This window comes from Monodon monoceros, unplaced genomic scaffold (assembly GCF_005190385.1).
Source record: "Monodon monoceros isolate NGI ecotype Baffin Bay Population unplaced genomic scaffold, NGI_Narwhal_1 Super_Scaffold_5, whole genome shotgun sequence".
NCBI classification, from domain to species: Eukaryota; Metazoa; Chordata; class Mammalia; order Artiodactyla; family Monodontidae; genus Monodon; species Monodon monoceros.
Genome location: NW_021703782.1, coordinates 77,810,865 through 77,837,946, shown reverse-complemented (window position 1 = coordinate 77,837,946; position 27,082 = coordinate 77,810,865). Strand labels below are relative to the sequence as shown.

Here is a 27,082-nt window from a genome sequence, read left to right as displayed (position 1 = left end):
GCTCGGCTCCATCAGAAGCCGTCCGTCCCTCCCCCGCAACCCCCTATAAAAGTTCAGGGCGGCGCGGCGGCAGCATTGCTGCTCTCCCGGCCTCCCGCACTGCTGCCGGCCCGGCCCGGCCCGCCCCGTCTGGCCAGCTGAGCAGGCCGGGCCGCAGAGCGCGGACACCCTTTCCCAGTTCGGGGCCTGCAGTGCGGGGAGGCACGCTGGGGGCGCGGCGTGTCTGGGGACATCTTGTGATGTTGGCGAGAACAGGACATGATCTCACATGGCGAGAAGCTCTTTAGTTCCTTAATCATTTCACGGTGCCTTCGGACGCTTTTTTTCCACCTAAAACGTTTAGTTTCAGCTCAGTGATCAGCTACCCCAGCTCGGCGGGGGAGCGGAAGGCTTGAATTATTCCGACCTGCGAGCGGCCCCTGAGACCCAAAAAAAAAAAAAAAAAGCACCAAAAAGTGGAAACTTTTTTTCCCTGTCCATTACATCAAGTTCTGAAAAATCAAAATGGATTTAGAGAAAAATTACCCGACTCCTCGGACCGGCAGGACAGGTAGGACCGCGATACGGGCTCTAGGCGTGCTAACTCAGAGACCCAGCCGGGCCCTGGCCCTCAAACACTTCGACCCTGGGGGAGGGGGCGCGTCTCATTTTCGCAGGGATTGACTGCGCGACTGTCTGCGGCACGTTTCTTTTCTCCAATCTGTTCACACACTTCTGCATCAGTCCAGGTGTTTGCGAGTTTGCGTGTGTTTTTCTCTATTTCTGAATGTTTATGTGGATGTTTATCTGGGAGTCTGAAAGTTTGTTTGGGTCTGTGTGTTTACATAGGGGCTCAGGGTGTGCATGAGTGACAATAAGCTTGTGATGATTTATATATATATATAATCAAAAATTTTGAGTGTGTGTTGAAGAATCTATGTGCCTGTGTGTATGTAGCTTTATATTCATGAGTCTGTTAGTATGTGTTTATGAGTTGCTGTTCCTGGGTACTGTTATTTTGAGTATCCAAAATGTGTGTCTATGAGTGGCGTATACATAATTTGGATGAGTGTTTGAGTGTACATCTACTCCTTTAAGGGATTGTGTTTCCCCGTCACATCCCAAGTGATTCTGGAAGTGGGAATAAGATGGTTACACCGACCCCTCCATTTTTGGATGTCAACAGCTGTTCACTGTGCACATGCCAATGTACACAAAAGTGCCTGCCTCTAGGCACAAAGATGGGTCTGGGACCTGTGGGGATCTGTTGTACTAAGTCTGCCATCAGTCAGGCTCAGGTTCCATTCTGTTGAGAGAACAGGAGTGAAGGTGTGCAGACCTTCGTTGTGTGGTATACACTGCTTCCCTCTGTGGGTACTGTTGAGCCTACCATTTGTACAAAAGGGTCTCACGTTGCAGACACAACCTTGGCAGGTAAGAGGAGGCAGCCTACCTACAGTCTAGTTGTGACATTTCTAGGGACCCCCAGCCTGCCTTAGCTCTTACTTAGACAAGCCTCTGTCACTGGTGTGTGTGTGTGTGCACGCGCGTGTGTGCTCAGGTTTTATCTTGTGGGTGCCTGGAGGAGAGCACAAGTAGGTGGACCTGTGTGCCTAACTGGGGCATCCAGCTCCGAACCTATATGCACAGAGGCCTCCCTGGCACAGAGCCTGGTGTTCCTCCCACAGGCCCAGGCAGTGGGTGGCAGGGTGTGTTTATGTCTGAGAGGAGGTGGAAGGCAGCAGGAAGCTTCTGTCTGCCCTGAGGTAAAAGCCAGTTATGGGCACCTCTTTTACTCATTAGGTCAAATGTGCTAAACCCCCATCCAAACACACTTCTGGCCCTGACAGAACTCCCCTTCCCCTATCCATATGGTTCTGTGAGCACCCACCTGCACCCCAGCCCTAAATACAGGTCAAAAAGCAGAGAGAGAGGTGGGGGGTGAACTTGTATCTGAAACCCAGGACAACTCCCTAGGCATATATGTGTTTCCAAAATCATTACTGAAGAGAAGTGAGGGCAGAAATCTAAGAGGCAGGGAATTGAAGAGGATTCCCCAGGGTAAAGGCACAGGAAAGGGAACCTGGAATCCCCTTCTGCTCCATCCCTACTCTCCCCACTGCGGAGCAGTGGGTCCCTTAGTAGGTGAGACTCCATAGGTGTCTGCACTGGGGACTAGGGGGTGTGTGTGTGGTGTGTGTGTTGGGAATGGGTCAGAGGCCTGTGAGGGTCCACTAGAGGGTCTGCATGGCTGGCCCGGCTGCCTCTCCAGACAAGCTGTCTACGAAGACTGTAATTCATGGCGGTCGATGGGCTCTTTGATTAGTTCAATCGCCTGAATAATCGTTTAATCAATAAAGCATTTCATTCCTCTGCGAGACAGGCCTGGGTGGGGCTGAGGACCCCTAGGCTGGCCAGAGTTTAAAAATCTGGAGGGCCATGCCCCCTCTTCACCGACGGGTTGGGTGAGGGCCCTGCCTGGGAAAGTGCAGTATCTCAGGTAATACTCTACTTCCGCCTGTCTGCACCAGCCTGGGCCGGGAAAGAAAAGAGAGCTGAGAAACTGGCCAGGATGGGGGCGTCCAGGTCTGGTTTTGGGGTTTTTGCTCAGGCCTCTCCCCTCTCCCAACTTCAGGACCTTGTATGGGTCGCTCGATGGCCCTTTCCCTCCTTTAGAACTGTATTCCATTCCTTCGTTCGACCTCAGTTTCCCCATCTGTATAATGGGGAAGGCATATATGCCATTCTAGCTGTAAGCCCAAGGTCGGTGAGGTTCTACCTGAGCAAGAAGCCACTTAAGGGTATTCTTGTCTAGCCTCTTCCTTGTGGTACCAAAAAAGGAAAAACTGAGGTCCAGAGAGGGGCAGGGACTTATTTGAGATCATACAGAAGGAAGTATGGAGGGCGTAGGACTGAAAGGTAATTTTTCTGCCCTTAAACCTCTCATTCTTGCTGGAAAAGGCGATAGAGCTCCACGCACCCCCCTCCCCCCACAGCCTACCTTGGAGGAAAATGACAATTAGGCAAATTAGCTGAGGTGAGGGTTAAGGAGTCCCAAGGCCAGGGAGACCAGGATAGGCTGAACACTGCCTGCGTGCTGGCATCCATTCCCCTAGCTCTGGAATGAGCCTGGTGGAATAATACCCTCTACCATGGATCTTCATCTTTAAGAATCTTGGCAGGTCTCATCTCAGGGATTCTTTTCAGACACATGGGGAAGCTGAGCCCTAGGAGAAGCAGGACTCGCCTTTGGGAGAAGTAAACATAGTCCCAGAGTCCCTGGCCTTTGAGGTGCGCTGGTAATGATAACAAACCCTGACAAAGGCACTTTGCACAGTTCTTGAAAAATCTGGTTAAATTTTCCCCTTTTTTCTCCCACTTCGACCATTCCTACAAACAGACTTGGGCCAGGCAGAGCAGACCACTGATCCAGACGCAGGAATCATGCAGGAATTGGCTCTGACCCAACTAGCTTGTGTAACTTAGAGTCAGTGGCTTTCTCTCTGTGATGCTTTTAAAATGAGGGTGAGAGAGGACCCACCAAGTTAGGACAGCACCGCTAGGGCCTCTCTGGCTTTCTCGAGCTGAGCAACCAATCTGAGCCCTGTAGGCCTCGCTTTATCCAAAGCACCAGAAGGAAGATGAGCTGGACTTGGGCTTCGGGAGTCGATTTCAGGCCCAGGGAGCACTGTAGCAGCCCCAACCCCCAGATGCCGCTGGGCGCAGGAGGGGCTGGCCCAGGGGGAGGGAGGGGGAGGCGGGGAGGGTGTGTGTTCTGAGTAAAGCCAAGTTTGTGTATGGAGACCGAGGTGGAGGTGGGCATTCCTCTGAAAGTGGCTTCTCAAACATTATTCTCAATGGGCTTTCTTTCAATAACAAAACTTTCAAAGGCAGTTCCATTTACACAAGTTAAATTTCTTTCCGGGGGGTTTCCTTTCCCCGTCTCCCGCCTCCGCCACTTAAGACAAGGCCCGGCCCAAAGTCACGCAGAGGAGGAAAGAAAGCACGCGACTGTTGGGCACAGCGATACCCTACAGCATTCAGCGCAGCGTGGAGACCAACCCCCGATAGCCTCTCTCTCCTGGACGCAGACTCGTGGGCTGGTGAGCTTTTGGAGGCAGGACTGAGGCGTGGTGCCCAGCTTGGTCAAGGAATTGCTGTGTTATCCCGGATAGTCAAGTAACTTCTCTGGGCCACCATTTGCTGGCCTGTAAGGCTGGGTTAGGTGGCCAGGATATCTGATGGCGCCTCTTGGAGTTAGAAGTTCCGGGAGGCCGGCACGCTCAGGCAGCTGTGAATAATCCCATATCCAAAAGGAAACACCCTCTGCCCTGTGCACCACAACGTGAGAAAGGGGGCTGCTCTCGCCGCCCAGGTTAGGCTGCCCAACACCGTCCTGAAGGCGAAAGTCTGTGTGAAATGGGAAGCCGACCTATTCCAGTTCAAGTAATTAATATATGTGGCTCCATTCAACCCTGGCAGCGCTTTGGGGGGATTCGGTCCAAGCCGCACTGGTATCGGAAGGAAAATCGGTGTGTATGGACATATCCTGGCTGGGTTTCCCCTCCGCCCCCCCCCAAAAAAACCCCGCCCCATCATCCCAAGAGTGGCTCTGGAGAAACCCTTCTGAGAAAGAGATTTCCAGTTCACAGCGTTTACTCTACCCGGGACTTGCTATGTGACCTTGGACAGGTAGCCTCCTGTCTTGGCCTCAGGTTTCATATCTGTAAAATGGAGAAGGCCTAGCCTCAGGGCCCTTTTAGCTCTAAGACTTTAGAATCTGAGTTTCTAGGCCTGAACTAGAGCGGGGCTGGAGGTGGAGGTGTCACTGGCTGCGACCCTCTGAGCGTCCCCATACTCCCGCCTCCCCGGTGGGAACACAGAGCCGCCACGTCGAATTCTTAGTCCACTTTTGATCCAACGAGCGCCACCGGCTGGAATGAACGCAGGAACCCCAGCCATCCTGGTCCCTCTGCGACGTTGCGATCCTCCTGGTCCAAGGCGAGGGGAGTGTGGTCGAAGATCAGGACAGGCGGGGTTCCAGACAAAGGAGAGATAACAACCACTGCCACCCCACCCCTGTGCATACGCAGCCTCCTGGGCCCGCAGAGGACTTCCTGGGTCTGTTTTCCGCAGCTGTGCCCTGGAGGGGGTGGGGACGGTGTCACCGCCGGAAACTTATCTACCATTCAGGGGCAGCTGGATCTGGGGCAGGAACAGAAGACGGGTCCGAGGGCTGATCCCATGTAGGAGTGTGAGAAATTGGACAGAGGTAGAGAGAAGGGAGACTGAAGTAGAAAACAACCTGGGAGTCCTCCCAGGATCAACCCGTGCTCTGTCCTCCTTACAAGCCCAGAGCAGGCATCTCAGAGCCCTTGCTTTGGTGGATTTATGTTTAATATTAGAAGATCATCACTTATGAATTCGAAACGGTGGGTCTTGGACAACTCCCGTGAGCTGCTGGGACAGGGGAATCTTCAGTTACTATTCCAGGGCGGGGCTCAGGCGCACAAGGCGCTCAAAGAACTATTGCCTCCTGGGTGTAGAATGGCTGTCGTCCAGTTCCTTTGATTGTGGTCCCAGAGCCTGACACGCCTGAGAAACTGAGTCTCTTTGGCCAAAGACCCTGCCCTTCTGGACCAAAAGAGTCCTGCTAGACATCCACTCATTTTGTCTTAAAAGCGACAAGAACTTACCCAGGAGAGGAAAAGTTGGGTTTTCTCGACGACAGAGCTGCAGCACAGTAGCACTCTTAGTGCAGCTCTGCGTGGCCCTTGCAGATTGAATGCGCCCTCCCGCTTCAGGGACTCTCATTAGCACTGGCTGGGACTGGATTCATTCAGTTCCCAAGAGGCCTTGCTCCGGATGCAGAATTACCCCTGCACACAGAAGCCTTCAGCTGCGCATATCACTAGCCCCCAAAGTGTCTGACAGCTCCTGGTCTGAGGCTGGAAAGAGGGGCTCACGGCTCAGTGCTTGGGCAACCTGGTGCAAAGCCTCAGATAGACCTCTCTCCCAGGAGCACCCTGGTTACTAACTTTAAAGGACTATGAGATTTTCCCCTTCTATGTCTCTGCCTACGGTTAGCTCAGAATTGGGGGCCCTTGAGTTAGAGCAGGGGAGGACGGTGGACAAGGAGGCGGCAGCGTCAGCTTAGTTGGCGCTTGATAAAAACTATGAAATATTTCCGCTGGAAGGAGCCTTCATTAAAAACTAGGTAAGCCAACTCTGCCCATTTTACAGATGAGGAAACTGAGGTCAGAACGGAGCAGATGTGCACACACTACGTTTCCATCGCGAGTCTGATGTTGCTTAGATTGAAAGCCTGATCTCTATCGAGCTCCTTGTTTTCCTCCAACATCCGTTGTGTGTGTGTGTGTGTGTGTGTGTGTGTGTGTGTGCGCGCGCGCGCGCGTTTTCTGGAGACTGTTTCCCCACCCTCCCTCCCCACCCCCCATCCCCGCCTCGGCTGCCCTTAATCCCTCAGGGCATCCCTGGGTCCCAATGCCGCGGAGAGGAGGCCAGGCTCCTGCTGGACCTGCAGCTCGACTCTCCAGGCACTGTGTTGATCCCTTTCCCCCTCCCCCAGTCCTCGCTCCACTAGGCCTTCGCCCCGCGCGTTTGTCAATGAACGTGGCGCCGCCGCCTGGGCCCCGCCTCCCATTCTCTCCCATTGCCCAGGTATCGGCTAATCAGGCGGAGCCCGCCGGTTGCTCAGCCAATGGGGCGGTGTCTCGGGTCAGAGCCGGCTGCCACCACTCTGACTGGCTTGATGAAGCGTGATTGGCAGGTTAGCCCCCGCCCCGCCCCCGCCCCCGCCCGGAGGGAGGCTGAGCCCCGGGCGGCGCTGTCCACACGCAGCGGGTCCTGAAAGCGGCTCCGGGGCGGCGCGGTGGCGCACTGTGCGCGCCGAACAGGCGGAGGGCTAGCGCTGGCGGCGGCGGCTGCGGCTGCGGTGGTAACGCTGGGAGTCAAAGCAGATAGAGGCTGCATCTCTGCACCGGCAGTCCCGGCGGCCTTGGTCTAGGGGACCTTTCGCTCTCTTCTGCGTCCCTCGCTCTACGCCTGGGGCAGGCGCGGCGGCCGTCCCGGAAGAGGCAACTGAAAGACAGTCAAACCAGACCCCCGAGAGAAGGCAGCGGAAGCTCGAAGAGTTGGTGGGTGCGAGACAGATACTCAGGCGAGGAGGAGATCGTCGCTGTTGTCCCCATTCCTGGTCCCGGCGATGAAGGAGCAGCGGGGCCCGCGGGAACTTTGAAGACAGTGGGTCCCAGGGTGTGAGGGCTGCGGGCTCCCGGGGACTCCAGAGTCTTGGCTCCAACCTCAGTGGCGTAAGCGTCTCAGAACCCGCCAGGACCCCAGCGCCGCCAGAGAGGAAGTTCTTTGCAACTTCGTCCGAGACGTCGGATAGCCGGGTGGAGAGAAGCTGCAGCGGCAAGTCCGAGCCCCAGAGACTCAAAGAAGCAGAGAGGGAAAGGATCCGGTGGAGACCGAGGGATCGAGGAGAGACTCCAGAGGCAGCGAGGCCGCGGAACCAGCCTGGCAGCCTGCGGGCCTCGCTGCCCCCCGAGTGAATCCAAGGGCTGTGTGTCCCACAGGCCTCCTTAGAGCCGCTCCTACAGGAGGCGGGGGGGCTCCAGGCCGTCCCGGAGGCGGGCCCCTAAACTATGCCCCCGAAGCTGCGGGCGCCTTGGCCGCAGCTACCCCGGGCCGGGTGCGGAGCCGACGCCTGAGCCAGCCCGGGAGGGAAGCCATCAGGAGTTGGGCGCACCGCTCCCAGCCGGACTGTACTAGCGCCGTTTCCCGCCTCAAGGCGCAGCTCTCGGCGATCTCCGGCAGAGCGGCTCTGAGAGAGGAACAGAAGCTCCAGCAGTGCTTTCTGAGCCCAGCTCGCACAGTTCCCGGCCTGGCGGCGCGGCTCCGTAGCCTCGCTGGGCAGCCCCTTGGCGCCGGGAGGCGGCAGCGTGGGCCGGCCTGCAGTCTGGAGCGCCCCGATGGAAATACACTGTAAGCACGACCCGTTTGCATCCATGCATAGTAAGTAGGCGGCGAGCTCGCTTCTCTCACTCTCCCGCCGGGACGGGGTTGGGGGTGCCGGACCGCGGGCAGGTACTAAGGACGGGAGGACCCAGGACTTTTGTGGCCGCGCAGTCAAGTTTGCAAAGTGCAGGGCTTCCAGGCAGGGGATGTGGAGCAAAACGCCTGGTCGACCCGGCCGGAGCACCTGGCACCGGGAATCCCGCCTCCAGCAACCGGTAGTGTAGGCAGCGAGCTGCAGTCTTTCCGGGGCTCCGGCAGCAACATCTCAGCGTGCCGGGAGATTCCTGACTCGGACCCGGAGAGGGCTTTGGGCCGGGCCAGTTAGAGGGTACGAAGTTGCAGGGAGAGGTCAGTCTGAGTCTTAGACTGCGCCCCACACCCCGATCCCGATGGCGCCTTTTTCAGCGGTGGGGCTGATCAAAACTGGGGCTTGGAGGGAAAGTGGGGCCCCAAAAGTGCCTGTGTGCTTGTATGTGTGGAGGAAGAGGTTGAGAGCTAAGCGAGGACACCAGGTTCAGAGCTCCAAAGGCATCCTGGAGTTGAGGAGTGGGATTTGAAAAATCAACGAAGTAGCCGTCCCTGAGCTGAGCTTCTGCTTAGAAGCCTCCAGTTCATACAGAGACCCTTAAAGACACAATCAAGTCCTCTTCAGGACACTTGCCTCATGATGGCTTCTCCCCTTAAAAAAAAAAAAAAATCAAAAAGAAGAAGCCAATTAGTCACCACACAGGCACCCTCGCCTTCTGAAAGACATCACGTGTGTAGGAGACGGGAAGGGTCATTTTGGGCACAGGCGAGACTGGCCGGCTGCCTGACCCGTCGGGATCTGCCAGTTCACCCATTAGCACACCCTCCTGTGAGATGAGCGCACCTCTCACGGTGAGTTAACGCCGGATTAGATTCGGAGATTTCGAGGAAATTCCAAGTGGAACGAATCGTATTTTCCTTCTGAGCGCTGCACAGCTGGGCTGGAGCAAGGCGCCAGCCATCGGCGGCATCCAGCCGGGTGCCCAGCTCGGGCCCCCACGGGCCTCCGGTCAGGGAATTGCTTCTGCACTGGGAGCCCTCCCCAAGGCTTCAGACAGCCCAGGATCCTGCTTACTTAGCCTTGGATCCCCTATTTAACAAAGGCAGCTGAGACCCGGCTGGAGAGAAGGCGAGCTTCCCGGGCGAATGTGTCCGTTTCTGCGCGGGAGGGCCGAATGGCCTGGTAGGCTGGGAAATGCTGATCTAGGCTGCGGGGCCAGCTGCGGGCAAGTCAGTTTCTCTTTGTGTCAGTTTCCCGAGTCCGAGATCATCCACCAAAGCAGCGGAGAGATTTGTGGAGAGAAGCCGATTTCTCGGATTCCAGCCCAAACGATTCCTCACCGTTTGGGGCCTATGCCAAAACGGTTTCCAGTCCGTGGTGACCCCAGCGCCCCCAGCAGCCGTCTCCTGTGCAGACTTAGCCCGGCTCAGGGGAGGCTCTGATCTCTCAGAGTGAGCCAGAAAGCAAAGGAGTTGGGGTCAGTACTCTGAGAGGTGACCAAGCCCTTAGCTTAGTCAAGGAGCGATTTGAGGACAAAATGAGGAGGGCTGCCCTTGCGCTTCTATCCTCGCCTGCAGGGATCCGCTCACTGCCTTCTTCTGCACAGAGCCTGGCGGCCCAGAGGTTGTGCCCCAGCCCTTGGGGAAATCACATCAGAACTGGTGGTCCCATGACTGTGCATGAGGGTGAAGAAGGCAGCTCCTTCCAGGTGCAGGTTAGCCAACCGCTAATGCCTGTCTCTGTCCCTCCTTGTCCCAGCTGTCATCTGCCCCCTCCTTGAGAAGTGCTCCCTCCTTCCGTTTTCAATTTCCCCTGCAGCATGGTGGGGGCTTGGCCCCAGCCTGCCTAGCTTCCAGAGCTGCCTTCTCTGGAAGTGCCCTTGGTTCTGACGCCCAAAGCTATTTGCTTGCACAATGTAGGCCCCAATTTGTTGGAGATTGAGTGGAGGGGTGCACAGTAGATCCTGAGAAGTTGCCTGGTTAGTAGGGGCTCAGACCATGTCCCACCTTCTCATCTTCCTTCTTGGCCCTGGTCAGTTTCTTCCTCCAACTCCTTTCCCCTCTCCCCCCACTAGAGGGTGGCTTCTGTGGGGAGGTGGTGTAGGGGGAGGGGCAGGCATCGCCAGGATATGGGCTTCTGAGTTCTGTTGCCTCCACCCCCAGCTATAGTTACCAGTTATAAAGCACTTTTATATCCAGTCTCCTCCCCGAGTGTCTTCTAAACTTTCAGCTACACCCATTTTACAGAGTGTGATCTTGAGGTCAGACAGACAAAAGGACTGACAGGAAGCTCACATGGACAAAGCTGGAGGCAGTCTTTTGAGGATTCACAGAAGGGGAGAGAGAGGGACTCAGATTCCAGAGAGTGGGCAGCGGACATCTGGGTGGCTGCACACAAGTGCAAGGCACTATCCGTCTGGGTTAACTATGTCTGTATCCATGGCCCCACTGTCCATGTGTGCCAGCACCTGTCTGTCAGAGAGTCCGTTAAGGAGATTTCATCCCTGCCTTTCCTGTGTTCCTGTTTGCATGTTTGTGTGTCCCTTCATTCATCCTCTCTGATGTCAATAGGGGGAATTTCAATGACCCTGTGGATCCTGGAGTTGAATCTACAACTGAGTCAGCACAGACCCTCTCCCCAAGATGCTATGCCCAGGTGTGGTCTTTGGGGCTGTGGACAGGGGGACCCTGGTGGGCAGCATGTCCTTATCAGGGCCTGAGGAGCATCTGTGGAGTCCAGCCCCTTCCAGACCAGAGCCACAAAGGCCCCAGGGGCATCTGCAATTCAACCCTTCTCCCCTGCCCTCCCCTCCTCCAAACCCTGCTCTGTTTGCCTTGTGGAGGCGGGGTTGTGTTTCTCTTGTATCTGCCTGTCTGTTTCCTGGTCTTTGCCTTGATTTGTTTGCATCTGTCTCTCTGTCAGTCTCTCTGTAAATTCTACTTGGCCCTGAAAAGTGTAGCTGAGTCCATGTCTCCCCCTCCAGCACCTCCCACATGATGAACCCTCACTCAGCTGGAGTCCATAGGAAGTAGAGGATGGGACTTGGCTTCTCTGAAGAAGTGAAGGGCTGGAGCTGGGGGTCCCAGAAAACAAAGGTCCCCCTCCACAGATGTCCCCTGTCTTCCAAATGCCCCCATGCTAGGCTTCCTCTGTTTTTCTCTTCTCTCTTCTTGCCTCCCACTGTACACCACATTTACCTTTCTTTCCTTTCTCTTCTCCCCGTTCTGGCCAATCCATTCCTTTTTCTCCTCCTCTTCATTTCTAACCTGAGGCTTCCCTTCCAGGCTCTCTCTCCTTGCTGTGTGTCTCATTTCATTGAGTTCCCGCTCTTTGTACACTTGCCCTCACATTTCTTTTCCTGATTTCTTTCCCTGTCCTCTTGCCTCACTTCTCTCGAGTTTCTGGTTTCACTTCTTTCCAGTCTTGGGGTAAGTGAGAGACATTGCCTTCTCAGACTTCAGTTTTAAATCACCAACCCACCACCCTTGACATGCTCTAATAGATAGGACTGGGAGAGAGGCAGAGGGCCAAGTGGGTTTGGGGGCCTTTCCAGGAAGTTGAGGGACATAGGGGACCCCCAGGTCATCCTGGGTCTGGTGTCAGCTGTGGATATGTGGATCAGACTCTGCAAGAGCATTGGTAGCCTGGCCTTTGAGGTCAAGACTAGAGGGTGTGGGGACCTGCTGTCACCTAGAGTGTCTGACCCTTAGGTTTTTTCCACGATACAAACAGTCCCCAAAGCTCACAAATGTCCTGCAGGACTGCTTTTGGAATTTAAGTCCTCTGAGGTTTGCCACTGTGTTTTGGGCAGAAAATTTAAATTGCCAGTAGTATAGGGAACAGGCCATTACAGATGGCTCCAATGCCTGGACTAGTAGGTTATCTCAAAAGTGTGCTAGGTGCTTTTAGCTTCCTTTTTGTCCTCTCAGATAAGCTTGTACCAATTTTCAATTTACTTGCCTCTTAACTCCAGCCTATTATTGAAAGATCCTATAACTCTTTTTTATTAGGTGCTCCCAACCCCAGAACAAGGCTTTCTTAAGCCCCTTGAATAGGGGTGGCTGCAGTCTTTTTGTTTTAGATGAACTATGCAGTTGTGTTCTTAACTGTAAAATTCTATTCGAGATGGCTTTCCTTTTTCTTATGTCTGGAGTGTTTTAGAACAATTAAAACTGTTTAAAGCTCATTTTAAAAATCAAAAAAGAAATTCAGCTTAGAACTAGAATTAAGTACTGTCGTCATCTATAAAATGGTTTTTATTCCCCTTGAAATCAACCTGAACTTGAAAATTTGGGGAAATATTCAATTTGGACTCTCATGGTAAACTTCAGTGAATAGCTTTGGCAGTTTTTAGGAAATAAGTTATGTTATGGGTAGTGTTTCCCCCTCTATTTCAGATACTGTTCATGAACATGGATAGTAGTTGAGTGCTGGGGGGGAATAGCTGAGATGAGGTGGCTATCTTATGTTTTAGAGTTGGAGTGTGTGTGTGTGTGTGTGTGTGTGTGTGTGTGTGTTTGTGTGACCTCTGAGATGCCCTGGCTTCCCTGGTACAGTCAAGTCCCTGTCAAGTCCCAGTTTAGGAGGAGATTTCCCCCTCCTTGACCTCTGAGCTGCCAGCAGCATTGGTGAATGCTTGGACTTGGCTTCTGGCTTTTGACAGTCCTCAGTGATGTCAGTTAGTGGCTGATTAACAGCTACAAGGTCAATGATGTTGCTACACTGGATCACTCTGTGTTTACTGGTTTGGCTCTTCATTTACTTAGACCCCTGTTTCCCTCCAGATGGACCTTGATGTAAGAGAAGGGAGCTTATTGGGTGCAGGAGATACTTTCCCGAGCTCTTTTTACTTAAAATCCATCTCAGAGCCCTTGTAAAACCTGGGACTCAGAAGCCTTCTCCAGCTTCTTTATTTCCCCTGAACCAACTTAAAGCTGCTTGTTGATTGCAGAACACTCCAAAAATTCCAGGGAAACTCCTTTATAACAAATCCTGATACACTAGAGTGAAATGTGATCCTTTGACCCATTTCTTTCGTGTACTCTAAGAGGGTACAGTGGTCAAGTCTGCATGTCAGCCTCACCTTTTTTGTTTGTTTATTTTTTTCCCCATCTTTATTGAGGTATGAGTTGCACCTTCTTAAAGAAAGGGTTTTTATCATGGCAATGGTTGAGTTTTGTCTCAGTAATCTGCAGATACTATTAAGAAAGTGTTTTTTTAAAGTCCTTAGCCCTTGAATCAGATTGCTGATTTAAAAAGTATTTCCCCCCCCCGAGATCTAGCTTTATTAGAGTAGTCCTTTTCACTTTTAAAGATATTTGTTAAAAGGAAAGAGTTTCATTTTTAAAAATCTCTTTAAATTTTATGCATTTGGAAATGTATTTTCTCCCTAGGATCTATCTTAGACCTCAGCATCATGTATATAATAAGTTCTGTCCCTGGTATAGTTTGAGGTCTTCATATATTCCATTGTTAAAAAATATTATAAAGAAAATGCTAGTGACTAAAGGAAACATAGTATGGAGATGCTTGCTATCAGTAGCCCAAATGACTGGCTGAAGATGGACAAAGGCTAAGGTTAATTTTAAAAAGCAATCTGAGGTGTTCATGTAGCCTGCATGATCAGACCCCAGGCTCAAGATAGCCAGCCCGCAGCCATTTCTGATCAGAGGGACTCTGGGTGCTCAAAGCAGTGTTTCTACTCCTGTGTGACTGGTTCTAACCACCCTTTCTCTTGCCTTTTGTTTCTGATCTGTTTCAGGACATGGAGGAGTGAATCAGCTTGGGGGGGTTTTTGTGAATGGACGGCCACTCCCAGATGTAGTCCGCCAAAGGATAGTGGAACTTGCTCATCAAGGTGTCAGGCCCTGCGACATCTCCAGGCAGCTTCGAGTCAGCCATGGTTGTGTCAGCAAAATCCTTGGCAGGTAAAGGCAGACGCTTCAGGCTTCCCTTGATTTTTCAAATAATGACCTAAAACATGACCCAGAAGCTGTCCAATGTGGCAGTGTCATAGTGAGAATCATGGTGGCACTTCTCTCACATGCATAGCACTTTGGAGTTTGCAAAGCCCTTTTGAGGCCATTCAATTCAAAGTAGCCCCAGGAAACCCCTGTTGTGGAACGGGGTGACTCAGATAAGAGGGTGACATGTTTTCTGAAAACCTGGTGAATTATTCCAAAGAACCCAGAAGTAAGAGGTTCTTGAGAATTTCCCCTACACATCTTTGGTGAGCTCAGGGCCTTAGCAGGGCTGGGTGGAAAATCTACAAGTTATAAAATTACATAACCAGACTTCAATGTTTCATTTTAATGTTTTCAAAAAGCACATTCCATTTTTAAAAGTCAGCTGTCATTTTCAGTTTGGGGTTATCATCTACCTTATTATTTTGGGCTGTAGTGTTTTCCTTCTGTATGTTTTGTTTCCTTCATAGTGACAGGCATCCTAAATATATATGAACTTAGAGAAGGGGAAAAAAAAAAAACCCAAACAAACACTAACTCTCAAATCTGACATTTGAAAGGTGCCACTTGACCCGGCGATTTGCTGCAAGCAAAATACTAACAATGCCAATTCTCCCAGAGGGCTCTGCAGCCTCTTAATGCGCCCGTTTTTTTTTCTCGGGTGAGATGGTCCAGGGAAGCTTGTTTTGAGATGAGGAGACAAATCTACAGGGCGAAGTGACTGACTCAGGTCCATCTAGCCAGTCAGCCAGCACTCGGGCTGGGAAGAGGCCTTAAGAACTCCAAGACCATCTGCATCTCACGGTACTCCCAAACCAAAGCCGCAAGTGTGTTTCCAGGCATGTGAAGTTGTTATAGGTCTGCCCTGGCAGCCAGGAACATTCTCGGGTTTAGCTGTCAATGCTCTCTCAGGATTTCTCTTGCCAGGTCAGAAAACAACCTTTGGCCTGTAGCTTGCGTTACAGTTTGAGAACAGGCGCCTGAATAGAAAATAAATATTTTGAAGTATGTCAGTGCCATCGTGATTTTCTGCTTACTCTTTCCCTTCCATCGGCTGGAATTTAAGACACCCTCTCAGATGGCGGGAACAACAGTATTTAACCTTGAGGAGACTTGCTGGAGGCCGAGAGAAGAGGTTTCAGGGCCAGGGGTATGGCAGCCCCTTTAGAGACCATATCCCCCTGTTTATTCCTTATGCCCCTGCCCGTCCCAGGTCACTCTAGCCATGGAGGCTGTGCACTCCACTCCTGTTTAGTACTCAACAGCAAACGAGCCCCACCCCGAGTTCAAGGAGAAGGTCAGGACATTAGTGTGGTATTTTTGTTAGATGGTGATTTTAGGCAGGAGGATGAGAGTGAAAGTCGAAGGAAAAAGAAAAAAAACTAGAGGAGAGGGAGATAAAGAGAAGAGAAAGAAAAAACAAAACAGAAAAGAAATGGACTGATTTAAAAAGAGAGAGAAACAGAAAGAGAAATGAAGACAAGATAGAGAAAAGAAAAATATTTTAGATCATCTCTGAGCGAATCTTAGATATCTTCTTGGGAAGCCTTCTCATTGTACGGAGGTAGAGAGAAAGAGAAAAAAGAGGCCCTTCCTTTGTTTTTGCTGAGATGTCTTTGCTGAGCCGACATTTTGCTTGCTATTTGAAATCTTCTCAGGGCAAGATGCTGAGCCCTTCTCAGAGGGGACACCCAGATGCCGGGTCCTCACGTTCTGGTGCCCGGGAGCCCTCCACGTCTTCCCTGGGGGACTGAAGGAGAGAGACAGTGACCCTCCCAAGCCCAGCCGGCAGCCTCCCGCGGCCCAGAATAGATTTGTCACTAGGTAGAGTGGCACTCGGAAGTTACGCGCCGCTCCGGTGCCTGGCCGTTTAAGTTGTCAACAATAAATTGGAATTTCATAGCTCATTATTTTCATAACTAAGAACCACAGTGGACAAAATGTCACTCTAATTAGAACTGCCTTTTAAGAAACAAGTTCAGCCCTAAAACAGTGTGACTGGGAATTTCTGAACTGGGGTTGTTCCATCCACTGATTTTTTTTTTTTTTGGTCACTGAAGAATTTGATGGGCACACACAGGGTGACAGATTGTCGAGAGCGTGTGGTGTGTGGTGGCTGTGGCTTTCAGAGGCTGTATGGCAAGGCAGGCAGAGTCCCTGGGGCAGGCAGAGTCATCTCGGGAAGGTGGCGGTCTGCCAGGAGTATGGGCATTCAGTCCACAGAGCTCAAGGCTCTGGAGGGGCTCGAGGGGCACAGCCCGGTGGCATGTGAGACCCATTTAAATCCACCCAGAAAGCTGGGCTGTTGTCTTCTTTCACTGGAGCCTGGCTGGGAGGTTCAGGCCATTTGGAATTGGGTCGTATGTTACACAGTAGTAAACACTCAGAGGATTTTAATCCGCAACACGTGCTCTTTATGTTTTACAAAGCTTTTTCTTAACCATTCTGCATTTCTGTCTTCACAACAGACCTGCAAGGTAGGCAGGGCGAACATCCTCCCCTTATTATATAAACGGGATAACTGAGGCCCAGAGAGGTTGAGCTGGTCAAGGTCACACAGCGAGTTAGTATTAGAGCCACTGACTGGCACCTACACCTCTTTACTCTCAAATTAATGTTCTTTGCGCCGAACTGCACTGTGTGTTAGTGGCTATTGTTCGTCTTGTTGTGTATAAGCCAAAGTGCTGTGTGCCTGTTTTGCTGAGATGAAAGGGTGGTTATTTAGTCTGACACAGTTGCCAGTTGGGGTTTTCTGGAGTGACAGGGATACCTTCTAAGTGCCTGGCCCATGTGTCAGTCAAAAGGAGGACAGAGACCTCTTGTGTCAAGACCATAGCCTCCTATGGTTGGCCGTGTTAAGGTGGGATGGATGGAGAGCCATGGGCACTGCCATCCACAGCCATACAAGCAGGACAAGTGCTGGGGGGTGAGATTTCATCCTGCCACCCTCTCAGAGTTTCTGCATGAATACTGCAGTCCCATTCAGCTAACGTATTTGAGCGCAGGGTTGTCTGTGTGTCTGAACCTCCGCCCCGAGATAGTGCCTTGTCTTAACAGACCCTCTGTGACTGTTGATTAAGTGAGTGAATGAGTGACAAGATGCATATGGAAATGCCTGGTAAACAGTAAAGCTCTCTACAATTGCATGGGATCATTATTAGTAGTATTAGTATTATTTTAAGTTTTACAACTAAAGCAGCAGTTTGTTCTAGTGCAAAGAGCACTGGATTCAGAGTCAGGTTTGAAAGCCCAGGACTGCTTCTAAGTTCCAGAAGGGAGTTGGGCAAGGTACTTGATCTTCTGATCATCGGTTTTCCCTTCTATAAAACCATGCTGGCCTCTCAGGATTGGTGTGAGGATGAAGATAATTCAAGGAAGACTCTGTAAACTTTAAGGCACTCTGACTAAATAATGAGTTGTTGTGTTGATAGTAACAGATATTTTTCTATTGTAAAGTTGAAAGGATCTGCCAAATCTGCAGAGATTGCTGTGTGCTTTGATTTAGATACTTTCTTTAGACTTTTGGCAAAAGAGTATTTTCTTGGATATTTCTAAAACCTATTTGTGACTAATAACAAATTTTTAGCAATTAGAGAATGAAAGAGCACAGATTGAGTTTTGCTTTATGGTCCAAATTTGTACATGACTCACTCTTCTTAGTGAAAAACAGAATTTGTGCATCCACATCACTGGTCCCAAATTATTTCATCTGTTTCTAGAATGTTCACTAACTTGGCCCTAACCAGACTTACCCAAGCTGAGAAGCATCTCTTTAAATGTAACCAGTCATTGTTCTGGGTTACCTTTCCCACCCATCACATGGGAGAATCACCGCTTTCCCTTACCTATTATAAATTCTTGTTAGGTTTAAAATTTTCCAGCAATTTCTAAAATGTCTTTTTCATTAAAAAATTTTTTCAACTGCAAGATAATCTTTGCAAGAGGAAGTCAAGAATTCCTCTGTCAATGTTGAGAGAGATGTCCAGTGAAGGCTCAGATTCAGAAAAGGAATCAAGTAATTTTTTTCCCCTGAAATATTCTTTCATGGCACTCTTTTCCCTGGTCTCGGTTTTACTGTAAAACTCTGACATCCTATTTGCATTAACGAGGAAGAGCTGATAGCATGGAAGTGTCCTTGGAAACAGTGATTTACCTCAGGGGCGGTCCCTGGAAGAGCTGTGGTGACTTGTGGTTGGGTGTTTTTGTTTGTTTGTTTTTCTGATTGCTTGGGTTTTGACTTATACGTAACTCATATTTCTAGCTAATTCTGGAATCCAACACTCTTTGTAATTTTACACCAGGGTTCTTGTTTATCTCTTATGGAAAAAGAAGTTGCACTTTGGGGGACAGTTTCAGAGAATGAGTCTGCTAGGGGATGGGAGAGCTGGCAAATTAAAGGCACAGGGCAGCTTTCTGGGGAAATTGTAGCTCAGGAGGCTGGGCCACAGTCCTAGTTTGGCCACTGGGTCTTGGGTGAGCCCGGGCAAGCCATTTAACCTCTATGGATCTCTGTTTATATCTGTAGATGGAGACCTATTTGTTTATTCGTTCACTCATTCAGTCATTCAAAACTGAATTTTGTGCTTTAGAAATTAGAAATTCAAAATTATGTGCTTTAGAAGTGTTGTGGGGATCAAAGGGGAAAACCAACTTGAAAGATTTCTGTAAACTGTCAATGGTAGATAAATGTGACAGAATTAATTAATTAATTAACTAACTAATTAATTAATGCAGAGCATTCCGACCAGCGCTGTCCAATAGAAATGTAATGTGAGCCATGCATGATATTTAAAATTTTCTAGTAGTATAGTACATTAGAAAAGGAAAAAGAAACAGGTACAATTAATTTTAATTCTATAGCTTATTTAACCCAATATACTAAAAAGATGATCATTTCAATATGTAACCAATAGAAAAATCATTAATGAGATTTTTACTTTTTTTTGTACAAATTTTGAAAACCTGGTGTGTATCTGATACTTATAGCACATCTCAATTCAAACAAGCCACATTTTAAATGTTCAAAATCCACATATGGCTAGTGGGTACGTACTGGACAGCACAGGTCTGGACGTTTCCTGGACAGAATAATCCATTATTTTGTTACCAACACCTATTTTCCAGGTCTCTCATGGCTAAGCTCCTCTCTCCTTGGGTCCTAGGTATTATGAGACGGGGAGCATCAAGCCTGGGGTAATTGGAGGATCCAAACCAAAGGTTGCCACACCCAAAGTGGTGGAAAAAATCGCTGAGTATAAACGCCAAAATCCCACCATGTTTGCCTGGGAGATCAGGGACCGGCTGCTGGCGGAACGGGTGTGTGACAATGACACGGTGCCCAGCGTCAGTTCCATCAACAGGTGAGGGGCTGGTGCCTGTGGGAGGCTAGGGGTCTGGGGTGGGTGGGGATATTGGGGGCTCTGCATGTGCCTTTCCTGAAGATCCTCTCCTTTCACCAAGTCTCCATAGGGGTTATCAGACAGGAGGGATGCTAACGGGGCTGAATGGATCGCTCTATCACCCTCTCTTCTCTCCAAAGTGGGCAGGCGTCCTAAGCCCAGGGAGAGGAGGCTATGCCAACACTCTGGCTCCTGCAGATTCTTCTGAGGCCAGAGTCATTTCCATCACTCCCTTCACTGCTTGCCTCTGCATGTGAAGCACCACACAGTGAATTGTCCTGTTAGGCCTTCACAAATGTCACTTCCTTGCAAGCCCATCCTCAAGGTTGGCGCTGGCCCACCTCAGGGCTTCCCAGAAGGAAAATCCCAGCCTCCAGTTTGCGCAGAGTTTGAGCTATTGAGTGTGGGGAACAGAGCCCGGACTTGCACTTGAGAGATTTTAGCTCCTGTGCCAGCTCTGCCACAAACTCAGTGTGACCTTGACAAAGCTATTCCTCTCTCTGAGAGCCCAGGACTTTGGTGGTGCTGATATGGGTCTGTGACTTCCAAGAGTGACATCCAGGATGCTAAGATGCTGTGGAGTTAGGGGGTTGCCCTCTCCCCAGTTGCCCCGAATCTCACCGGTGGAGAGAAAGATCCAGAGAAATACCATGAGTACCAGCTGGGGATCTTCTTGGGAGCTCCTTCTTTTTTCCAGTCTGGTCCAGACTGCATCCAACAGAGCTCTCAGAGCTTCAAAACTGAATTCCTGAAGGAAAGTTTTCTACCGTAGATGGTGCTGTCTCAACTCCATTGAAACCCATAAAGTCAAGGATGAAGTTGTGAGATGACAGAAATGATTGGTTGTTCTCTAAAACCCACAAAGAAAAAGGAAGCCAGCAGACTGAAACCCTGAACAGTTCCCATTTCTCCAAGGCCACGCCCTGCTCTTGTCAGTGCAGAGCCTGTCTGGGCATAGGGGATCCCTCACCCCCAGCAACTGAGGTGATCAGACCAGCTCCCCTTCTGGTCCTGACATTGTTCCTTCTGTGATGACTCAAATGCACAGAATCACTGTGTGATTTTCCGTGTTGGTGTTTGGAGTCCTGCTATTTCATAAAACATTAGCCTGTTTTTTGTTTCTTCTCTCAGCAAACCTTTACCTTGGCTCTGACATCCTTCAAGGTGCTATGAAGAGAGAGGGGAATCAGGCATATGGTCTCTTAGTCTCTGTTCTAGAGGGGCTCTTTGTCCAGGGAGGGACTTTGGCCTTCACTGAGAAGTCTGGACAGCCCACCATAGGTACAGAATTGCTGGAGAGGTAGCAATTATTGTGGTGGGTTTGAGGGGCATCACTCCTGTTCTTTTCTGGCTTATGAGTGGCTTCATGTGCTTTCTGAGTCCCCTACTGCCAGCTCTTTGAAAGATTTCCATGACACAAAGCAACATGACTTTTCTGCCTACCTGTGTCTCCAAAAGCCCTAACATGGAGTGAGGACTGCTCTGCTGAGATCAGTGAAGGAGTGGTCAGCCTGCTCTGCAGAGGAGCCTCTAGCAAACTGGTGGTCAGGCTCTGGAGGCCCCGAGATTTTTCAATCTAGGTTATACGTGTGGTTTGAAAGATACCTCAGGTTGCCCGTGGGGGTCACAAACCTTAATGCCAATATGGGGTCAGACAGATGATGCAACAAGGGAAGTGGCCCAGGCATAAGGCAACAGGGGAAGGTCGGTCTGTGGCAAACTAGGAACACAAGCTCTATTGAAGGGGCAGTTGCCTCCCGGCTGTAGCTGAAAGCTGCCAGGAGTGTGGGCCTGGTGGCAGCCAGATATATTTTCCGTTCTTAAAGAGGAGCCAGAAACTAGGACTTGTGTGTGCATGTATTTGTACGTTTGTGTATATGAAATCTCTATATCTTTAAACAGTGACAACTAATGTCAGTGAGAAAATGCCTTTGCGGAACAAGCATAAATCATTTTCAGGGCCCCAACTTCTATCTTCTGTCATACAAGGAGAAAAACTGTTTTGTGATGAAGTTATTTTAATGTACTTTAGAAAAATAGAACTAGCACTTGAAAGCAGTGAGTGTGAACTTTATGAACCATCCTCGTCATTTATGGTAAAGAACTAATATTGCTTTATAAAATAAGTCTAAGTCAAAAAGTAAGTGATTTGAAAGAAACATATGAAGCAAATAGAGCACCGTGATTACAGATGTGGTGAAAGCTATGAAGGGGGTACTTGAAAGAGTGTCCAGGGAATTCATGGCTCAACTGATGCTTTGTGCCCAGAGCCGTGCTGTGTGGAGGGTCAGACTGCTAGTTGCTGGGACCATGGCTAGCCTCAGGGGCCTCCTGGGTGTCCCAGGCCATAACGGTGGCCCGATGGCTCCACCGGCTGTACCTCTAAGGTGCTGCCACATCTGTGGTCTCCTACAGCCCTCAAAGCTTAACTCTCTCCTGTGACAGGTATAGAAACTAAGGCCCAGATGGGGAGTGCACAGGAGCAATGATTTTGAGCTAGAGGTGGGAGTAGAGCCCAGGTTCCCTGATGGTAAGAGAAGGGATGTTTCTTTCCACCACTCTCCAGTAGGACTCTGGCAGGACAGAACTGAAGATCTGTGAGGAGAGAGACAAGGAAGGGCAAACAGCCATCCCTACTGCATTCCCATTCCATTGCTGAGCCTCACAGCCTGTGCGTTTTGCTGCCTGTCTGCAGGCTTCCTCTGTGATCTATAGCCCTTTCCTGTGCTCCTCTCTGGGGCTCCTCCCGGGAGCAGTCTCTGGTTCCTCACCACATTCTTCAGTGAGAGCTCTTTGGTGTCTTTAGCAACAGACTGCGCAGGGCAAATAAACTAAGTGCGGAACAGTCTTGAGTTGCTGCATCCACCCCCCAACCCCGCACCCACAAAGCCTGAGCCATCCCAGCGCACAGTTTTATTTTCCATATAAAGATCCCACTGCATTCAAACAGAGGCAGCTTCTAAATGACTGTCTTGCAAATGTTGTGTAAGAGGGTCCATAGCTTTCTCTCCCAGCCCCTGCTTCCCCGGGAGGCAACGTCTCACTATTCCAATACTTCAGACATCTAGGGAGGGAAGGGTGTCTGGATCTATAGCTACTCTGGTGGCCACAGGGCCGTCTCCACCTTCCCCCGCAGAAGTGTGTGCCTTCCTGCTGCCTTCTGGGGATCCTGCCTGGGAAACCATGACTGACATGGGGTGAAGCAACACTGAACCAGTTCTGCTAGGCTTGTGGGAGATTCCCTGGGACACAAAGCATCATGTTTATGTGGCTTCTTAAGGACAAATACATGCTGGGGTGTTGCACAGCCTGCATGAAGGTTCTTGGAATCCAGCCTGAGACAGTTGGAGGTGACTATCTTAGAGCTGACCCCAACGCCGGGTGGAACGGAGTCTTCCTTCTTCGTCTGTTCCAGTCCCGAGGCTCTAAACCAGGGGCCGAGTGACATTCCCAGCTTAGAGTGGCAGCTCTATTTAGTACCAACCAGTGGTTGTCCTGTGAGGATGTGGGGCCAGTATTCTGATTTTTCAAGAGAAGCTAGAAATCCACGTATTTATGTAAACGCTACCAACTTACCAATACTGGCAACTAATTCATATGAAAATAAATATACTGTGCAGGCCAAACAAAACTTGTTTTGGATGTAGCCAAAACAAGGGATGGATGTGGCCTTGGGATGACCATTTGTAAACCCTGCTCTTCATCCTGACTTGGGCAACAAGCCTTCTGGGCTCGTTCATCCCTTCCCTCTTTCTTCTCCGCATCAGCCGCAGGTGTGAGTGTCACCTGTGGATTCTCTCCCAGCTTGGCCTAGTTGATCTCTTGGTTTCTGGATTCTTAGCACAGCTGATGGCCCAGGATTCTTACTGCAATATGGCAGTTTGATCAGTGAGGTAGACGTGGGTATTTCTTTCAGTCTTATAGCCCCATTTCTTTTTCTAAGGCCCCACGATTTTCTCTTTCAGTGGAATTTTGTATGTGGTGTAGGGGAGGTGGTGGTTGGGGTGCGGGTGAGAAGACCTAGCCTTTCAAAGCAGCGGGGGTGATGTTGAAAAGGGATCCTTACAAATGCCTGTAATGTCTAAAGTTCCTCGGACTTTGAATCTTCGGACTCTAGATGGATTTTGAATCCAAATAGGCTTTATGCCTCATACAGGCAGTATTTAGCAGAGGGACTGCTTCCTTTGAATGTGGCTCAAAGAAAAGTGCTCAGGCATGGGAGCTGACTTGCTGTGGGACCTTGGGCAGGTCATTTGAACACTCTGGGCTTTAGTTTCCTCATTTATAGGAATTCTTTGATTGCTGAGCTTCCTTCTCCATTGGACCATCTAGGATGATCATATGGCATCCAAGGTCATGCTAATGCTCAGCAAAGTAAAGGTTGCACCTCTTAGCGCTGACTGTCAATTAGCTCTGAATGTCTCTGGTTTAGAACTGGTCCAGAGCATGGCTCTTATTGTGATGAGTCCTGATGTTAATTTTTTAATTTTTAATTTTTTTAGAATTGTTATGATTCAATTATAGTCTTGTTCTTCCCACTCCCATTTCTTCTCAATGGAAAATGATGCTCTTTGTTCTTTTCTTGGCAGCTGCTACAAGCAGATGGGCAAAATTTCTATCTCTGGGGATGGGTTTGGAGGGTTCCCTAAGATTCAAGTCTTCCTTATAAAGGAAAGCCCCACTACAGCCTTAAAATAGGGTATGGGGATGGCTACCTTCCCCTCCCCAGCTCCCAGGGGGATCCCATGTGTTTTTAAGGCATTTGTGGAAAATATGAACCTTTAAATGTTGAAGCTGGTCGTTAATCTTTATGAAGATAACAGTGAAAATAACAACAGCTAACATTTATCGAGAATTTACTAGGCAGCAGCCACTGTTCTACGTACTTAATTAATTTAATCCTTGTAATAACCCTATGAGGCAGGAATGATTCTTAGCTTCATTTTGCAGATGAAGAAATTGAGGTACAGAGGGGTAAGTAATTCACCCAACATTATACAGCTGGCAAATTGCAAAACTGGGATTCAAACGCTAGAAGTCCGGATCCGGAGCCTGTTCACGGCGCTGCAGCTACCTGTCAATGCTTTATAAAAACTGATAATGTTTTACCAATGATTTATAAATATTTTTAAAGAAAAATAAGGAAAACATAATTTTCTTTGCTTATGTAGAAAGTTAATGGCAAGACAATGCTTTGAAAAGTTAGGAGTTTATACAGGACTTCAACAGGAAATAGTTACAATCTATTAATACTTTACCATATGTTTGTACATAAACCATAATATAGATAAACTATATTTAAATCTGGCATATCCGTATATTCACACATCTAGCTATATCTCTGTAGACACACATACATGTATACAGAGAAGGTGACCCACACAAAAATCCAAAATTAGGTCAGATGCTAGCTTAATTCCAGGTAGTCAAAAAGACTGCCTCAATCCCAGGTCTTTGTTAATACGCTCCATGTTTTCGTAGTCAAAATAAATTATTTGAATATTGGAGAAAACAAACAAATGCTCAGTATATTTGAGGCACCACATATGCTGACTCATCAGAAAATGGCAAAAGGCCCTATGCTGAGCTCAAGTGGCCATGGCTCCAGAGGGCCTGTGGCTAGGCTGTGGTGTGAACAGAAACATCCATTCCAGGCTATCAGCTGAGGATACTGAGCACCCTTGGTGTCCAGCACTGAGCTGTGAGATCACAGAGGTCAGGGGCCCCGGCCCAATGAAGTTCAGGAGACACTTCTGTTCTCCCTTTCCCTGTGCACAAGCTGGAGACCAGTGCAGCTTGAAAAGAGCTTCCAGAAAGAATGGTCTGAAATGTGAAAAAGCTTCTTATATAATGCTGAGTGAAAAGAGCAGGACATAAAACTGTATACATGGTTTAATCCTGATTTTGTTAAGAAGAAATGGATATTTCCAAATATGCATAGGAATGCTAGCATAAAGGAAATATACCAAAATGTGTTTTTAGATGTCTTCTTTATACCTGTTGTCCAAATAGTCTACAATGAGCACAAAGTACTTTCATAATTAGGAAAAACTCTAATAAATGTTATTTTAAAAGATCATAGTTGGGGCTTCCCTGGTGGCGCAGTGGTTGAGAGTCCGCCTACCAATGCAGGGGACGCGGGTTCGTGCCCCAGCCTGGGAAGATCCCACATGCCGCGAAGCGGCTGGGCCCGTGAGCCATGGCTGCTGGGCCTGCACGTCCGGAGAAGGTCATAGTTGGAGACTGGAATAGAACTTTTCCAAAGAAGTTGCACATTTTATTACCACCTATCCTTCTCCCAAGTGCCAGGGAAGGAACTTTCTTGCAGGCCCAAAAGGGACTTTTGGTCTGGCCCTGGTCAGCTGCTGTACGATGCATCAGGCTTGAGGTCTCATGGAGGCCTCACATGTTGTCCCAGCTGGAAAGTTACAAACTAAGCTTCTCAGAGCCCAAGTTTCTGCAGAAGGACATCAGAGCTGCCAGGTAGCAAGGGGAAGGCACTGCTGCTATTATCCTTTTTATACACTGGACTTTTCCATAAGATTTTTTTTTTTTTTTCCAAAAAGGATTTGATTACTTAAAGTAAGCAAAGATTGGTCTGTTCCAACTCCCTCATTGTACCAAGGCCGTCAATGGAATGGACTTGCCCAGGGTCACAATCCAGTTCATATTAGAACTGAAGCAAGGTCTCTGGAAAGACAGTCCAGGAGAGCCCTGGGTCCCAGCTCCATAGAGCCTTCCACCATTTTGTATAATTCAGGCTTCCTCTTAGCAAAGCCAAGCCAGGCCTCTCCTGGCAGCACTTTAACCCTTTCTAGTTTTGTAGCAACATTCACATCCCTTCCCCTACCCCCTTGATAATTTCTGATGGGCAGGGATGTTATTTTTCCTGTGGCTCCCTAAGGCAGAGAAACCAGAGTGTGAGAGCTGCCAGGGGACAGGGAGGTCACCTGGTTCAGTGCCTTCATTCCACAGATGGGAGGTTGAGGTCCAGGAAAGGGATGGAACTTTCTAACTCACTCAGTGAGTTCCTTATGGAGCTGAAGCTGCTCCAAGAATGGGATGCCTCTTTGTAATATTAACGCATCAATCTCTTCCTACAGAAGAGGCACTTGAGGGCCAGAGAGGGGTGCAAGTTACCCAAAGACACCCAGGGAGGTAGGGGCTGAGTTGGAACTAATCTATAATTCTTCCAAACTCCCAACTCGGGACCTGGGTTCATAACCTGCCCCCGCTTCTTCCCCAGCTTGGCCCACGACCCAGCTGGATATGGGTTTCTGGCATCGCTAGTTGAGATCTCTTCTCCTCCATGATGGTAAATAGCCATTTATTTTTTTTTCCCAACTGTTCACAGGATCATCCGGACAAAAGTACAGCAGCCGCCCAACCAGCCGGTCCCAGCTTCCAGTCACAGCATAGGTAAGAAGAACTTTTTAAAAAAATTTAAAAATCTAATGGGCTCCAAATTCTCTAAAGAACTTTTAATCATTCTTATGGACAGATAATTCTGCATAAAACACTTCGGCACACGTACTAATGCGCCTTCTTTGTCATTCTCCAAGGGCTGAACCTGGTAAATGAATTTTATAAATACTGCTAAAAGGTTTTGAATTTTACTGATTATTATGATAAATAGCTTTCACCATGAGACAGAAAATTGAAATCTAAGCCAA

General features: G+C 49.3%; 1 protein-coding gene across 8 annotated transcripts in view; it reads left to right on the top strand.

Annotated features, from left to right (window-relative positions):
* Positions 1-248: 248 nt before the first annotated feature.
* The window catches only part of PAX5 (paired box 5), a 192,119-nt gene continuing 165,285 nt past the window's right edge, over positions 249-27,082 (top strand). For 2 of the 8 annotated variants that reach the window (XM_029202834.1, XM_029202829.1), the window contains exons 1-4: positions 253-550; positions 13,809-13,974; positions 19,173-19,370; positions 26,764-26,828. In XM_029202834.1, the coding sequence (XP_029058667.1) occupies positions 505-550; positions 13,809-13,974; positions 19,173-19,370; positions 26,764-26,828 (475 nt within the window). In that variant the 5' untranslated portion in view covers positions 253-504. Of the gene's footprint in view, positions 551-6,875; positions 8,017-13,808; positions 13,975-19,172; positions 19,371-26,763; positions 26,829-27,082 lie in introns of those variants that run through there. The other 6 variants (XM_029202833.1, XM_029202831.1, XM_029202836.1 and 3 more) reach the window with 6 other exon arrangements.